The 16,521-nt window shown below is 44.2% G+C and overlaps 1 protein-coding gene across 1 annotated transcript in view; it reads left to right on the plus strand.

Annotated features, from left to right (window-relative positions):
• Window positions 1-16,521, plus strand: part of LOC112215232 (low-density lipoprotein receptor-related protein 1-like) — a 253,940-nt gene that overhangs the window by 127,243 nt on the left and 110,176 nt on the right. The window contains exons 22-23 of the mRNA XM_042299627.1: window positions 2,156-2,338; window positions 16,205-16,402. Coding sequence (XP_042155561.1) covers window positions 2,156-2,338; window positions 16,205-16,402 — 381 coding nt within the window. The remainder of the gene's footprint in view (window positions 1-2,155; window positions 2,339-16,204; window positions 16,403-16,521) is intronic.

A 16,521-nucleotide genomic window follows, 5' to 3' on the forward strand; every position in this document is an offset into this window, starting at 1 on the left:
CCATCTATGCCAACTACTGACCCTTCTATGCCAACTACTGACCCTTCTATGCCAACTACTGACCCATCTATGCCAAATACTGACCCTTCTATGCCAACTGCTGACCCTTCTATGCCAACTGCTGACCCTTCTATGCCAACTACTGACTATTCTATGCCAACTACTGACCCATCTATGCCAACTACTGACCCTTCTATGCCAACTACTGACCCATCTATGCCAACTACTGACCCTTGCCATGGAGGGATTTCATTATTCCACTTCCTTAATGATGTCCTTAATCTTCCTCTAACATCAGGCATTAATGTCTGTGAGAACAGAACAGAACAGTTCATCATTGTTTGTTTTTTACAGAGAACCATTTGGAGACTTAACCCAGTCTAACCCTGCAGACCTACATGTCAATGACTAACTGGCTTAGGTTGCCATATTTAATGGAGTTGTGTGTTATGTGTTTTTGCCTCTATTATTGAATGGTTAAAGTTGGTTAAGGTTTTTCTTTGTTTGAGGTCTTTTGCAAAGGTTAAGTATTCAGCTAAATTGAAGTCTCTTTCCAATGTCCGGTAGCATTCCATCTTTCTCTGACCTTCGAACTCAATCCGCCAATAGTTGATGTACAGTATGCGTTTTTATTATTCACCTGCAGCTGTCAACATTTTGCCATTGGGGCTAGATCACTTGTGTTAATTTCAATCTTGTGCTTTTGGGCCAGTTTTGTTAAGGGGTGATTCTCTGGGTAGACACTGCTGTCCATAAATGCTCTGTCACTCTCTCTCTCTCTTTCTTTCTCTCTCTCTCGCTCTCTCGCTCTCTCTCTCAATTCAATGCAATTCAATTCAATTCAAGGGGCTTTATTGGCTTGGGAAACATGTGTTAACATTGCCAAAGCAAGTGAGGTAGATAATATACAAAAGAGAAATAAACAATAAAAATGAACAGTAAACATTACACATACAGAAATTTCAAATCAATAAAGACATTACAAATTTCATATTATACATATATATATATATATATACAGTGTTGTAACAATGTACAAATGGTTAAAGAACACAAGGGAAAATAAATAAGCATAAATATGGGTTGTATTTACAATGGTGTTTGTTCTTCACTGGTTTCCCTTTTCTTGTGGCAACAGGTCACACATCTTGCTGCTGTGATGGCACACTGTGGAATTTCCCCCAGTAGATATGGGAGTTTATCAAAATTGGATTTGTTTTCGAATTCTTTGTGAATCTATGTAATCTGAGGGAAATATGTATCTCTAATATGGTCATACGTTGGACAGGAGGTTAGGAAGTGCAGCTCAGTGTCCACCTCATTTTGTGGGCAGTGACCACATAGCCTGTCTTCTCTTGAGAGCCATGTCTGTCTACGGCGGCCTTTCTCAATAGCAAGGCTATGCTCACTAAGTCTGTACATAGTCAAAGCTTTCCTTAAGTTTGGGTCAGTCACAGTGGACAGGTATTCTGCCACTGTGTACTCTCTGTCTAGGGCCAAATAGCATTCTAGTTAGCTCTGTTTTTTGTTAATTATTTCCAATGTGTCAAGTAATTATATTTTTGTTTTCTCATGATTTGGTTGGGTCTAATTGTGTTTCTGTCCTGGGGCTCTGTGGGGTGTGTTTGTGAACAGAGCCCCAGGACCAGCTTGCTTAGGGGACTCTTCTCCAGGTTAATCTCTCTGTAGGTGATGGCTTTGTTATGGAAGGTTTGGGAATCGCTTCCTTTTAGGTGGTTGTAGAATTTAACAGCTCTTTTCTGGATTTTGATCATGAGCGGGTATCGGCCTAATTCTGCTCTGCATGCGTTATTTGGTGTTCTACGTTGTACACAGAGGATATATTTGCAGAATTCTGCGTGCAGAGTCTCAATTTGGTGTTTGTCCCATTTTGTGAATTATTGATTGGTGAGTGGACCCCAGACCTCACAACCATCTCTCTCCCTCTCACTCGATTATCTTATGAAAGTGTGCTCTCTCTTAAGTTGTTGCTCACCATGCTCTATTCCCCTCTGCTATTGGCTACTACTGTGATATGTGGTTGTCTTTAGATGAATGCACTAACTGTAAGTCTCCCTGGATAAGAGCGTCTGCTAAATGACTCAAATGTAAAAATGTGAATGGAACTCGGATCTCTCTCCCTGTATCTCCCTAGCAACACGTCCTCCAGGTGGTTGCCACGTGGATGAGTTCCAGTGTCGCATGGACAGCCTGTGCATCCCCATGCGCTGGCGCTGCGACGGGGACACAGACTGCATGGATCTGAGTGATGAGAACGACTGTGAGGGAGTGACACACATGTGTGACCCAGCCGTCAAGTTCAGCTGCCGGAACTCTGGTGAGTGTGTGGTGGCCTTTTCAGCCCTCAAGTGCAATTGGCTAACCACTCTATCTTCCTGTCTCTTCCTCTTTGCTATTGGCTAACTGTTTGGCCTTTAGTGTTCTAGTCAGATCATTCAGTTATGATTCAGGAAGTGTGTTCATGCTCTGGTGTGTGCCATGGTCTTTTCTGTCCTCATGAGATTAGTCAATGACAAGTCAGGGAGTCTTCATGCTGTAAATAATAGCCATGTCTTAGGGCAAGTATTGTCTGGGCGGACACACACACACACACACACACACACACACACACACACACACACACACACTTAAGAGAGCTTGTTATCTCAAGGGGCTTGCGGTGAAGAATATGACAACCATCTGCTCTCTGAAAACGAGGATGGCCTTGTTTGACCCTTGGACCCGTTGGTTGACTCATGTGTGACCCCTGGATACACAGGGGATTAACATGGCCAGCATCACTCACAAACAGACTGAATCACTATAGTTATTTAGATTTATTTCATAGCAGCAGTAACAGTATGCCATATCAGCCATCACAAACCATCTCAAGGGCACATATATGTTTCTCTATTAAGAGTTGAACTTACCAGATTGTTGTCTCTTTTCATGTTGTCATGATGTTTCATTGTCCCTCATCCTGTTGTATCAATAAGGCCTGGGTGTGATGTTGTCTGGTTATCTCCTCAGCCTGTTGTATCAATAAGGCCTGGGTGTGATGTTGTCTGGTTATCTCCTCAGCCTGTTGTATCAATAAGGCCTGGGTGTGATGTTGTCTGGTTATCTCCTCAGCCTGTTGTATCAATAAGGCCTGGGTGTGATGTTGTCTGGTTATCTCCTCAGCCTGTTGTATCAATAAGGCCTGGGTGTGATGTTGTCTGGGTATCCACTCAGCCTGTTGTATATGTAAGGCCTAGATGTGATGTTGTCTGGTTATCTCCTCAGCCTGTTGTATATGTAAGGCCTAGGTGTGATGTTGTCTGGGTATCTCCTCAGCCTGTTGTATATGTAAGGCCTAGATGTGATGTTGTCTGGTTATCCACCTGTTGTAGCCTGTTGTATCCTAGATGTGATGTTGTCTGGTTATCTCCTCAGCCTGTTGTATATGTAAGGCCTAGATGTGATGTTGTCTGGTTATCTCCTCAGCCTGTTTGTAAGGCCTAGGTGTGATGTTGTCTGGGTATATCCACTCAACCTGTTGTATATGTAAGCCCTAGATGTGATGTTGTCTGGTTATCTCCTCAGCCTGTTGTATATGTAAGGCCTAGGTGTGATGTTGTCTGGGTATCTCCTCAGCCTGTTGTATATGTAAGGCCTAGATGTGATGTTGTCTGGTTATCCACTCAGCCTGTTGTATATGTAAGGCCTAGATGTGATGTTGTCTGGTTATCTCCTCAGCCTGTTGTATATGTAAGGCCTAGATGTGATGTTGTCTAGTTATCTCCTCAGCCTGTTGTATATGTAAGGCCTAGGTGTGATGTTGTCTGGGTATCCACTCAACCTGTTGTATATGTAAGGCCTAGATGTGATGTTGTCTGGTTATCTCCTCAGCCTGTTGTATATGTAAGGCCTAAGTGTGATGTTGTCTGGTTATCTCCTCAGCCTGTTGTATATGTAAGGCCTGGGTGTGATGTTGTCTGGTTATCTCCTCAGCCTGTTGTATCAATAAGGCCTGGGTGTGATGTTGTCTCGGTATCCACTCAGCCTGTTGTATATGTAAGGCCTAGATGTGATGTTGTCTGGTTATCTCTTCAGCCTGTTGTATATGTAAGGCCTAAGTGTGATGTTGTCTGGTTATCTCCTCAGCCTGTTGTATATGTAAGGCCTAGATGTGATGTTGTCTGGTTATCTCCTCAGCCTGTTGTATATGTAAGGCCTAGATGTGATGTTGTCTGGTTATCTCCTCAGCCTGTTGTATATGTAAGGCCTAGATGTGATGTTGTCTGGTTATCTCCTCAGCCTGTTGTATATGTAAGGCCTAGGTGTGATGTTGTCTGGGTATCCACTCAACCTGTTGTATATGTAAGCCCTAGATGTGATGTTGTCTGGTTATCTCCTCAGCCTGTTGTATATGTAAGGCCTAGGTGTGATGTTGTCTGGGTATCCACTCAGCCTGTTGTATATGTAAGGCCTAGATGTGATGTTCTCTGGTTATCTCCTCAGCCTGTTGTATATGTAAGGCCTAGGTGTGATGTTGTCTGGGTATCTCCTCAGCCTGTTGTATATGTAAGGCCTAGATGTGATGTTGTCTAGTTATCTCCTCAGCCTGTTGTATATGTAAGGCCTAGGTGTGATGTTGTCTGGGTATCCACTCAACCTGTTGTATATGTAAGCCCTAGGTGTGATGTTGTCTGGTTATCTCCTCAGTCTGTATATGTAAGGCCTAGATGTGATGTTTTCTGGTTATCTCCTCAGCCTGTTGTATATGTAAGGCCTAGATGTGATGTTGTCTGGTTATCTCCTCAGCCTGTTGTATATGTAAGGCCTAAGTGTGATGTTGTCTGGATATCTCTTCAGCCTGTTGTATATGTAAGGCCTAAGTGTGATGTTGTCTGGTTATCTCCTCAGCCTGTTGTATATGTAAGGCCTAGATGTGATGTTGTCTGGTTATCTCCTCAGCCTGTTGTATATGTAAGGCCTAGATGTGATGTTGTCACGGTTATCTGGTTATCTCCTCAGCCTGTTGTATATGTAAGGCCTAAGTGTGATGTTGTCTGGTTATCTCTTCAGCCTGTTGTATATGTAAGGCCTAAGTGTGATGTTGTCTGGTTATCTCCTCAGCCTGTTGTATCAATAAGGCCTAGATGTGATGTTGTCTGGTTATCTCCTCAGCCTGTTGTATCAATAAGGCCTAGGTGTGATATTGTCTGGTTATCTCCTCAGCCTGTTGTATCAATAAGGCCTGGGTGTGATGTTGTCTGGTTATCTCCTCAGCCTGTTGTATCAATAAGGCCTGGGTGTGATGTTGTCTGGTTATCTCCTCAGCCTGTTGTATCAATAAGGCCTGGGTGTGATGTTGTCTGGTTATCTCCTCAGCCTGTTGTATCAATAAGGCCTGGGTGTGATGTTTTCTGGTTATCTCCTCAGCCTGTTGTATATGTAAGGCCTAGATGTGATGTTGTCTGGTTATCTCCTCAGCCTGTTGTATATGTAAGGCCTAAGTGTGATGTTGTCTGGTTATCTCCTCAGCCTGTTGTATATGTAAGGCCTAGGTGTGATGTTGTCTGGTTATCTCCTCAGCCTGTTGTATATGTAAGGCCTAGATGTGATGTTGTCTGGTTATCTCCTCAGCCTGTTGTATATGTAAGGCCTAAGTGTGATGTTGTCTGGATATCTCTTCAGCCTGTTGTATATGTAAGGCCTGGGTGTGATGTTGTCTGGTTATCTCCTCAGCCTGTTGTATCAATAAGGCCTAGGTGTGATATTGTCTGGTTATCTCCTCAGCCTGTTGTATCAATAAGGCCTGGGTGTGATGTTGTCTGGTTATCTCCTCAGCCTGTTGTATCAATAAGGCCTAGGTGTGATGTTGTCTGGTTATCTCCTCAGCCTGTTGTATATGTAAGGCCTAGGTGTGATGTTGTCTGGGTATCTCCTCAGCCTGTTGTATATGTAAGGCCTAGATGTGATGTTGTCTGGTTATCCACTCAGCCTGTTGTATATGTAAGGCCTAAGTGTGATGTTGTCTGGTTATCTCCTCAGCCTGTTGTATATGTAAGGCCTAGATGTGATGTTGTCTGGTTATCTCCTCAGCCTGTTGTATATGTAAGGCCTAAGTGTGATGTTGTCTGGATATCTCTGTCAGCCTGTTGTATATGTAAGGCCTAAGTGTGATGTTGTCTGGTTATCTCCTCAGCCTGTTGTATCAATAAGGCCTAGATGTGATGTTGTCTGGTTATCTCCTCAGCCTGTTGTATCAATAAGGCCTAGGTGTGATGTTGTCTGGTTATCTCCTCAGCCTGTTGTATCAATAAGGCCTAGGTGTGATGTTGTCTGGTTATCTCCTCAGCCTGTTGTATCAATAAGGCCTGGGTGTGATGTTGTCTGGTTATCTCCTCAGCCTGTTGTATCAATAAGGCCTGGGTGTGATGTTGTCTGGTTATCTCCTCAGCCTGTTGTATCAATAAGGCCTGGATGTGTGATGTTGTCTGGTTATCTCCTCAGCCTGTTGTATCAATAAGGCCTGGGTGTGATGTTGTCTGGTTATCTCCTCAGCCTGTTGTATCAATAAGGCCTGGGTGTGATGTTGTCTGGTTATCTCCTCAGCCTGTTGTATCAATAAGGCCTGGGTGTGATGTTGTCTGGGTATCCACTCAGCCTGTTGTATATGTAAGGCCTAGATGTGATGTTGTCTGGTTATCCACTCAGCCTGTTGTATATGTAAGGCCTAGATGTGATGTTGTCTGGTTATCTCCTCAGCCTGTTGTATATGTAAGGCCTAGATGTGATGTTGTCTAGTTATCTCCTCAGCCTGTTGTATATGTAAGGCCTAGGTGTGATGTTGTCTGGGTATCCACTCAACCTGTTGTATATGTAAGCCCTAGGTGTGATGTTGTCTGGTTATCTCCTCAGTCTGTATATGTAAGGCCTAGATGTGATGTTTTCTGGATATCTCTTCAGCCTGTTGTATATGTAAGGCCTAAGTGTGATGTTGTCTGGTTATCTCCTCAGCCTGTTGTATATGTAAGGCCTAGATGTGATGTTGTCTGGTTATCTCCTCAGCCTGTTGTATATGTAAGGCCTAGATGTGATGTTGTCTGGTTATCTCCTCAGCCTGTTGTATATGTAAGGCCTAAGTGTGATGTTGTCTGGATATCTCTTCAGCCTGTTGTATATGTAAGGCCTAAGTGTGATGTTGTCTGGTTATCTCCTCAGCCTGTTGTATCAATAAGGCCTAGATGTGATGTTGTCTGGTTATCTCCTCAGCCTGTTGTATCAATAAGGCCTAGGTGTGATATTGTCTGGTTATCTCCTCAGCCTGTTGTATCAATAAGGCCTGGGTGTGATGTTGTCTGGTTATCTCCTCAGCCTGTTGTATCAATAAGGCCTGGGTGTGATGTTGTCTGGTTATCTCCTCAGCCTGTTGTATCAATAAGGCCTGGGTGTGATGTTGTCTGGTTATCTCCTCAGCCTGTTGTATCAATAAGGCCTGGGTGTGATGTTGTCTGGTTATCTCCTCAGCCTGTTGTATCAATAAGGCCTGGGTGTGATGTTGTCTGGTTATCTCCTCAGCCTGTTGTATCAATAAGGCCTGGGTGTGATGTTGTCTGGTTATCTCCTCAGCCTGTTGTATCAATAAGGCCTGGGTGTGATGTTGTCTGGTTATCTCCTCAGCCTGTTGTATCAATAAGGCCTGGGTGTGATGTTGTCTGGTTATCTCCTCAGCCTGTTGTATCAATAAGGCCTGGGTGTGATGTTGTCTGGTTATCTCCTCAGCCTGTTGTATCAATAAGGCCTGGGTGTGATGTTGTCTGGTTATCTCCTCAGCCTGTTGTATCAATAAGGCCTGGGTGTGATGTTGTCTGGTTATCTCCTCAGCCTGTTGTATCAATAAGGCCTGGGTGTGATGTTGTCTGGGTATCCACTCAGCCTGTTGTATATGTAAGGCCTAGATGTGATGTTGTCTGGTTATCTCCTCAGCCTGTTGTATATGTAAGGCCTAGGTGTGATGTTGTCTGGGTATCTCCTCAGCCTGTTGTATATGTAAGGCCTAGATGTGATGTTGTCTGGTTATCCACTCAGCCTGTTGTATATGTAAGGCCTAGATGTGATGTTGTCTGGTTATCTCCTCAGCCTGTTGTATATGTAAGGCCTGGGTGTGATGTTGTCTGGTTATCTCCTCAGCCTGTTGTATCAATAAGGCCTGGGTGTGATGTTGTCTGGTTATCTCCTCAGCCTGTTGTATCTGTAAGGCCTAGGTGTGATGTTGTCTGGTTATCTCCTCAGCCTGTTGTATATGTAAGGCCTAGATGTGATGTTGTCTGGTTATCTCCTCAGCCTGTTGTATATGTAAGGCCTAGATGTGATGTTGTCTGGTTATCTCCTCAGCCTGTTGTATATGTAAGGCCTAGATGTGATGTTGTCTGGTTATCTCCTCAGCCTGTTGTATATGTAAGGCCTAGATGTGATGTTGTCTGGTTATCTCCTCAGCCTGTTGTATATGTAAGGCCTAAGTGTGATGTTGTCTGGATATCTCTTCAGCCTGTTGTATATGTAAGGCCTAAGTGTGATGTTGTCTGGTTATCTCCTCAGCCTGTTGTATCAATAAGGCCTAGATGTGATGTTGTCTGGTTATCTCCTCAGCCTGTTGTATCAATAAGGCCTGGGTGTGATGTTGTCTGGTTATCTCCTCAGCCTGTTGTATCAATAAGGCCTGGGTGTGATGTTGTCTGGTTATCTCCTCAGCCTGTTGTATCAATAAGGCCTGGGTGTGATGTTGTCTGGTTATCTCCTCAGCCTGTTGTATCAATAAGGCCTGGGTGTGATGTTGTCTGGTTATCTCCTCAGCCTGTTGTATACGTAAGGCCTAGGTGTGATGTTGTCTGGGTATCCACTCAACCTGTTGTATATGTAAGGCCTAGGTGTGATGTTGTCTGGTTATCTCCTCAGCCTGTTGTATATGTAAGGCCTAGGTGTGATGTTGTCTGGGTATCTCCTCAGCCTGTTGTATATGTAAGGCCTAGATGTGATGTTGTCTGGTTATCCACTCAGCCTGTTGTATATGTAAGGCCTAGATGTGATGTTGTCTGGTTATCTCCTCAGCCTGTTGTATATGTAAGGCCTAGATGTGATGTTGTCTGTTATCTCCTCAGCCTGTTGTATATGTAAGGCCTAGGTGTGATGTTGTCTGGGTATCCACTCAACCTGTTGTATATGTAAGGCCTAGGTGTGATGTTGTCTGGTTATCTCCTCAGTCTGTATATGTAAGGCCTAGATGTGATGTTTTCTGGATATCTCTTCAGCCTGTTGTATATGTAAGGCCTAAGTGTGATGTTGTCTGGTTATCTCCTCAGCCTGTTGTATATGTAAGGCCTAGATGTGATGTTGTCTGGTTATCTCCTCAGCCTGTTGTATATGTAAGGCCTAGATGTGATGTTGTCTGGTTATCTCCTCAGCCTGTTGTATATGTAAGGCCTAAGTGTGATGTTGTCTGGATATCTCTTCAGCCTGTTGTATATGTAAGGCCTAAGTGTGATGTTGTCTGGTTATCTCCTCAGCCTGTTGTATCAATAAGGCCTAGATGTGATGTTGTCTGGTTATCTCCTCAGCCTGTTGTATCAATAAGGCCTAGGTGTGATATTGTCTGGTTATCTCCTCAGCCTGTTGTATCAATAAGGCCTGGGTGTGATGTTGTCTGGTTATCTCCTCAGCCTGTTGTATCAATAAGGCCTGGGTGTGATGTTGTCTGGTTATCTCCTCAGCCTGTTGTATCAATAAGGCCTGGGTGTGATGTTGTCTGGTTATCTCCTCAGCCTGTTGTATCAATAAGGCCTGGGTGTGATGTTGTCTGGTTATCTCCTCAGCCTGTTGTATCAATAAGGCCTGGGTGTGATGTTGTCTGGTTATCTCCTCAGCCTGTTGTATCAATAAGGCCTGGGTGTGATGTTGTCTGGTTATCTCCTCAGCCTGTTGTATCAATAAGGCCTGGGTGTGATGTTGTCTGGTTATCTCCTCAGCCTGTTGTATCAATAAGGCCTGGGTGTGATGTTGTCTGGTTATCTCCTCAGCCTGTTGTATCAATAAGGCCTGGGTGTGATGTTGTCTGGTTATCTCCTCAGCCTGTTGTATCAATAAGGCCTGGGTGTGATGTTGTCTGGTTATCTCCTCAGCCTGTTGTATCAATAAGGCCTGGGTGTGATGTTGTCTGGTTATCTCCTCAGCCTGTTGTATCAATAAGGCCTGGGTGTGATGTTGTCTGGGTATCCACTCAGCCTGTTGTATATGTAAGGCCTAGATGTGATGTTGTCTGGTTATCTCCTCAGCCTGTTGTATATGTAAGGCCTAGGTGTGATGTTGTCTGGTTATCTCCTCAGTCTGTTGTATATGTAAGGCCTAGATGTGATGTTGTCTGGTTATCCACTCAGCCTGTTGTATATGTAAGGCCTAGATGTGATGTTGTCTGGTTATCTCCTCAGCCTGTTGTATATGTAAGGCCTAGATGTGATGTTGTCTGGTTATCTCCTCAGCCTGTTGTATATGTAAGGCCTAGGTGTGATGTTGTCTGGGTATCCACTCAACCTGTTGTATATGTAAGCCCTAGGTGTGATGTTGTCTGGTTATCTCCTCAGTCTGTATATGTAAGGCCTAGATGTGATGTTTTCTGGTTATCTCCTCAGCCTGTTGTATATGTAAGGCCTAGATGTGATGTTGTCTGGTTATCTCCTCAGCCTGTTGTATATCCTAAGTGTGATGTTGTCTGGATATCTCTTCAGCCTGTTGTATATGTAAGGCCTAGATGTGATGTTGTCTGGTTATCTCCTCAGCCTGTTGTATATGTAAGGCCTAGATGTGATGTTGTCTGGTTATCTCCTCAGCCTGTTGTATATGTAAGGCCTAGATGTGATGTTGTCTGGTTATCTCCTCAGCCTGTTGTATATGTAAGGCCTAAGTGTGATGTTGTCTGGATATCTCTTCAGCCTGTTGTATATGTAAGGCCTAAGTGTGATGTTGTCTGGTTATCTCCTCAGCCTGTTGTATCAATAAGGCCTAGATGTGATGTTGTCTGGTTATCTCCTCAGCCTGTTGTATCCTAATAAGGCCTAGGTGTGATGTTGTCTGGTTATCTCCTCAGCCTGTTGTATCAATAAGGCCTGGGTGTGATGTTGTCTGGTTATCTCCTCAGCCTGTTGTATCAATAAGGCCTGGGTGTGATGTTGTCTGGTTATCTCCTCAGCCTGTTGTATCAATAAGGCCTGGGTGTGATGTTTTCTGGTTATCTCCTCAGCCTGTTGTATATGTAAGGCCTAGATGTGATGTTGTCTGGTTATCTCCTCAGCCTGTTGTATATGTAAGGCCTAAGTGTGATGTTGTCTGGATATCTCTTCAGCCTGTTGTATATGTAAGGCCTAAGTGTGATGTTGTCTGGTTATCTCCTCAGCCTGTTGTATATGTAAGGCCTAGATGTGATGTTGTCTGGTTATCTCCTCAGCCTGTTGTATATGTAAGGCCTAGATGTGATGTTGTCTGGTTATCTCCTCAGCCTGTTGTATATGTAAGGCCTAAGTGTGATGTTGTCTGGATATCTCTTCAGCCTGTTGTATATGTAAGGCCTAAGTGTGATGTTGTCTGGTTATCTCCTCAGCCTGTTGTATCAATAAGGCCTAGATGTGATGTTGTCTGGTTATCTCCTCAGCCTGTTGTATCAATAAGGCCTAGGTGTGATATTGTCTGGTTATCTCCTCAGCCTGTTGTATCAATAAGGCCTGGGTGTGATGTTGTCTGGTTATCTCCTCAGCCTGTTGTATCAATAAGGCCTGGGTGTGATGTTGTCTGGTTATCTCCTCAGCCTGTTGTATCAATAAGGCCTGGGTGTGATGTTGTCTGGTTATCTCCTCAGCCTGTTGTATCAATAAGGCCTGGGTGTGATGTTGTCTGGTTATCTCCTCAGCCTGTTGTATCAATAAGGCCTGGGTGTGATGTTGTCTGGTTATCTCCTCAGCCTGTTGTATCAATAAGGCCTGGGTGTGATGTTGTCTGGTTATCTCCTCAGCCTGTTGTATCAATAAGGCCTGGGTGTGATGTTGTCTGGTTATCTCCTCAGCCTGTTGTATCAATAAGGCCTGGGTGTGATGTTGTCTGGTTATCTCCTCAGCCTGTTGTATCAATAAGGCCTGGGTGTGATGTTGTCTGGTTATCTCCTCAGCCTGTTGTATCAATAAGGCCTGGGTGTGATGTTGTCTGGGTATCCACTCAGCCTGTTGTATATGTAAGGCCTAGATGTGATGTTGTCTGGTTATCTCCTCAGCCTGTTGTATATGTAAGGCCTAGGTGTGATGTTGTCTGGGTATCTCCTCAGCCTGTTGTATATGTAAGGCCTAGATGTGATGTTGTCTGGTTATCCACTCAGCCTGTTGTATATGTAAGGCCTAGATGTGATGTTGTCTGGTTATCTCCTCAGCCTGTTGTATATGTAAGGCCTAGATGTGATGTTGTCTGGTTATCTCCTCAGCCTGTTGTATATGTAAGGCCTAGGTGTGATGTTGTCTGGGTATCCACTCAACCTGTTGTATATGTAAACCCTAGGTGTGATGTTGTCTGGTTATCTCCTCAGTCTGTATATGTAAGGCCTAGATGTGATGTTTTCTGGTTATCTCCTCAGCCTGTTGTATATGTAAGGCCTAGATGTGATGTTGTCTGGTTATCTCCTCAGCCTGTTGTATATGTAAGGCCTAAGTGTGATGTTGTCTGGATATCTCTTCAGCCTGTTGTATATGTAAGGCCTAAGTGTGATGTTGTCTGGATATCTCTTCAGCCTGTTGTATATGTAAGGCCTAAGTGTGATGTTGTCTGGTTATCCACTCAGCCTGTTGTATATGTAAGGCCTAGATGTGATGTTGTCTGGTTATCTCCTCAGCCTGTTGTATATGTAAGGCCTAGATGTGATGTTGTCTGGTTATCTCCTTAGCCTGTTGTATATGTAAGGCCTAGGTGTGATGTTGTCTGGGTTATCTCCTCAGCCTGTGTCCACTCAACCTGTTGTATATGTAAGGCCTAGGTGTGATGTTGTCTGGTTATCTCCTCAGTCTGTATATGTAAGGCCTAGATGTGATGTTTTCTGGTTATCTCCTCAGCCTGTTGTATCAATAAGGCCTGGGTGTGATGTTGTCTGGTTATCTCCTCAGCCTGTTGTATCAATAAGGCCTGGGTGTGATGTTGTCTGGTTATCTCCTCAGCCTGTTGTATCAATAAGGCCTGGGTGTGATGTTGTCTGGTTATCTCCTCAGCCTGTTGTATCAATAAGGCCTGGGTGTGATGTTGTCTGGGTATCCACTCAGCCTGTTGTATATGTAAGGCCTAGATGTGATGTTGTCTGGTTATCTCCTCAGCCTGTTGTATATGTAAGGCCTAGGTGTGATGTTGTCTGGGTATCTCCTCAGCCTGTTGTATATGTAAGGCCTAGATGTGATGTTGTCTGGTTATCCACTCAGCCTGTTGTATATGTAAGGCCTAGATGTGATGTTGTCTGGTTATCTCCTCAGCCTGTTGTATATGTAAGGCCTGGGTGTGATGTTGTCTGGTTATCTCCTCAGCCTGTTGTATATGTAAGGCCTAGGTGTGATGTTGTCTGGGTATCCACTCAGCCTGTTGTATATGTAAGCCCTAGGTGTGATGTTGTCTGGTTATCTCCTCAGTCTGTATGTGAGATGTGATGTTTTCTGGTTATCTCCTCAGCCTGTTGTATATGTAAGGCCTAGATGTGATGTTGTCTGGTTATCTCCTCAGCCTGTTGTATATGTAAGGCCTAAGTGTGATGTTGTCTGGATATCTCTTCAGCCTGTTGTATATGTAAGGCCTAAGTGTGATGTTGTCTGGTTATCTCCTCAGCCTGTTGTATATGTAAGGCCTAGATGTGATGTTGTCTGGTTATCTCCTCAGCCTGTTGTATCAATAAGGCCTAGGTGTGATGTTGTCTGGTTATCTCCTCAGCCTGTTGTATCAATAAGGCCTAAGGCCTGGTGTGATGTTGTCTGGTTATCTCCTCAGCCTGTTGTATCAATAAGGCCTGGGTGTGATGTTGTCTGGTTATCTCCTCAGCCTGTTGTATCAGGCCTGTGTGATGTTTTCTGGTTATCTCCTCAGCCTGTTGTATATGTAAGGCCTAGATGTGATGTTGTCTGGTTATCTCCTCAGCCTGTTGTATATGTAAGGCCTAAGTGTGATGTTGTCTGGATATCTCTTCAGCCTGTTGTATATGTAAGGCCTAAGTGTGATGTTGTCTGGTTATCTCCTCAGCCTGTTGTATATGTAAGGCCTAGATGTGATGTTGTCTGGTTATCTCCTCAGCCTGTTGTATATGTAAGGCCTAGATGTGATGTTGTCTGGTTATCTCCTCAGCCTGTTGTATATGTAAGGCCTAAGTGTGATGTTGTCTGGATATCTCTTCAGCCTGTTGTATATGTAAGGCCTAAGTGTGATGTTGTCTGGTTATCTCCTCAGCCTGTTGTATCAAAGGCCTAGATGTGATGTTGTCTGGTTATCTCCTCAGCCTGTTGTATCAATAAGGCCTAGGTGTGATATTGTCTGGTTATCTCCTCAGCCTGTTGTATCAATAAGGCCTGGGTGTGATGTTGTCTGGTTATCTCCTCAGCCTGTTGTATCAATAAGGCCTGGGTGTGATGTTGTCTGGTTATCTCCTCAGCCTGTTGTATCAATAAGGCCTGGGTGTGATGTTGTCTGGTTATCTCCTCAGCCTGTTGTATCAATAAGGCCTGGGTGTGATGTTGTCTGGTTATCTCCTCAGCCTGTTGTATCAATAAGGCCTGGGTGTGATGTTGTCTGGTTATCTCCTCAGCCTGTTGTATCAATAAGGCCTGGGTGTGATGTTGTCTGGTTATCTCCTCAGCCTGTTGTATCAATAAGGCCTGGGTGTGATGTTGTCTGGGTATCCACTCAGCCTGTTGTATATGTAAGGCCTAGATGTGATGTTGTCTGGTTATCTCCTCAGCCTGTTGTATATGTAAGGCCTAGGTGTGATGTTGTCTGGGTATCTCCTCAGCCTGTTGTATATGTAAGGCCTAGATGTGATGTTGTCTGGTTATCTCCTCAGCCTGTTGTATATGTAAGGCCTAGGTGTGATGTTGTCTGGTTATCTCCTCAGCCTGTTGTATATGTAAGGCCTAGATGTGATGTTGTCTGGGTATCTCCTCAGCCTGTTGTATATGTAAGGCCTAGATGTGATGTTGTCTGGTTATCCACTCAGCCTGTTGTATATGTAAGGCCTAGATGTGATGTTGTCTGGTTATCTCCTCAGCCTGTTGTATATGTAAGGCCTAGATGTGATGTTGTCTGGTTATCTCCTCAGCCTGTTGTATATGTAAGGCCTAGGTGTGATGTTGTCTGGGTATCCACTCAACCTGTTGTATATGTAAACCCTAGGTGTGATGTTGTCTGGTTATCTCCTCAGTCTGTATATGTAAGGCCTAGATGTGATGTTTTCTGGTTATCTCCTCAGCCTGTTGTATATGTAAGGCCTAGATGTGATGTTGTCTGGTTATCTCCTCAGCCTGTTGTATATGTAAGGCCTAAGTGTGATGTTGTCTGGATATCTCTTCAGCCTGTTGTATATGTAAGGCCTAAGTGTGATGTTGTCTGGATATCTCTTCAGCCTGTTGTATATGTAAGGCCTAAGTGTGATGTTGTCTGGTTATCCACTCAGCCTGTTGTATATGTAAGGCCTAAGTGTGATGTTGTCTGGTTATCTCCTCAGCCTGTTGTATATGTAAGGCCTAGATGTGATGTTGTCTGGTTATCTCCTTAGCCTGTTGTATATGTAAGGCCTAGGTGTGATGTTGTCTGGGTGTCCACTCAACCTGTTGTATATGTAAGGCCTAGGTGTGATGTTGTCTGGTTATCTCCTCAGTCTGTATATGTAAGGCCTAGATGTGATGTTTTCTGGTTATCTCCTCAGCCTGTTGTATATGTAAGGCCTAAGTGTGATGTTGTCTGGATATCTCTTCAGCCTGTTGTATATGTAAGGTCTAGATGTGATGTTGTCTGGGTATCCACTCAGCCTGTTGTATATGTAAGGCCTAGATGTGATGTTGTCTGGTTATCTCCTCAGCCTGTTGTATTTGTAAGGCCTAGGTGTGATGTTGTCTGGGTATCCACTCAGCCTGTTGTATTCGTAAGACGTGACTTCTGTCCCCAGCTCGGTGTATCAGTAAGGCCTGGGTATGTGATGGAGACAGTGACTGTGAGGACAGTTCTGATGAGGACAACTGTGAGGCGTTGGTATGTAAACTGTCCCACCACGTCTGTGCCACCAACGCCTCTGTCTGTCTGCCCGCTGAGAAGCTGTGTGACGGCACTGACGACTGCCCTGATGGTTCCGACGAGAAACTCTGTGGTAAGAATACACTGTCTCACACTTTCACTTACTCACTCACTCACTCACTCTCCCTACCCATAACCCTACCACCTCAGTCAAGGTAGGAATTGCATCTAACGTCACATCTAATTGATTAC

The sequence above is a fragment of the Oncorhynchus tshawytscha genome, linkage group LG16 (genome assembly GCF_018296145.1).
Source record: "Oncorhynchus tshawytscha isolate Ot180627B linkage group LG16, Otsh_v2.0, whole genome shotgun sequence".
Classification (NCBI taxonomy): domain Eukaryota; kingdom Metazoa; phylum Chordata; class Actinopteri; order Salmoniformes; family Salmonidae; genus Oncorhynchus; species Oncorhynchus tshawytscha.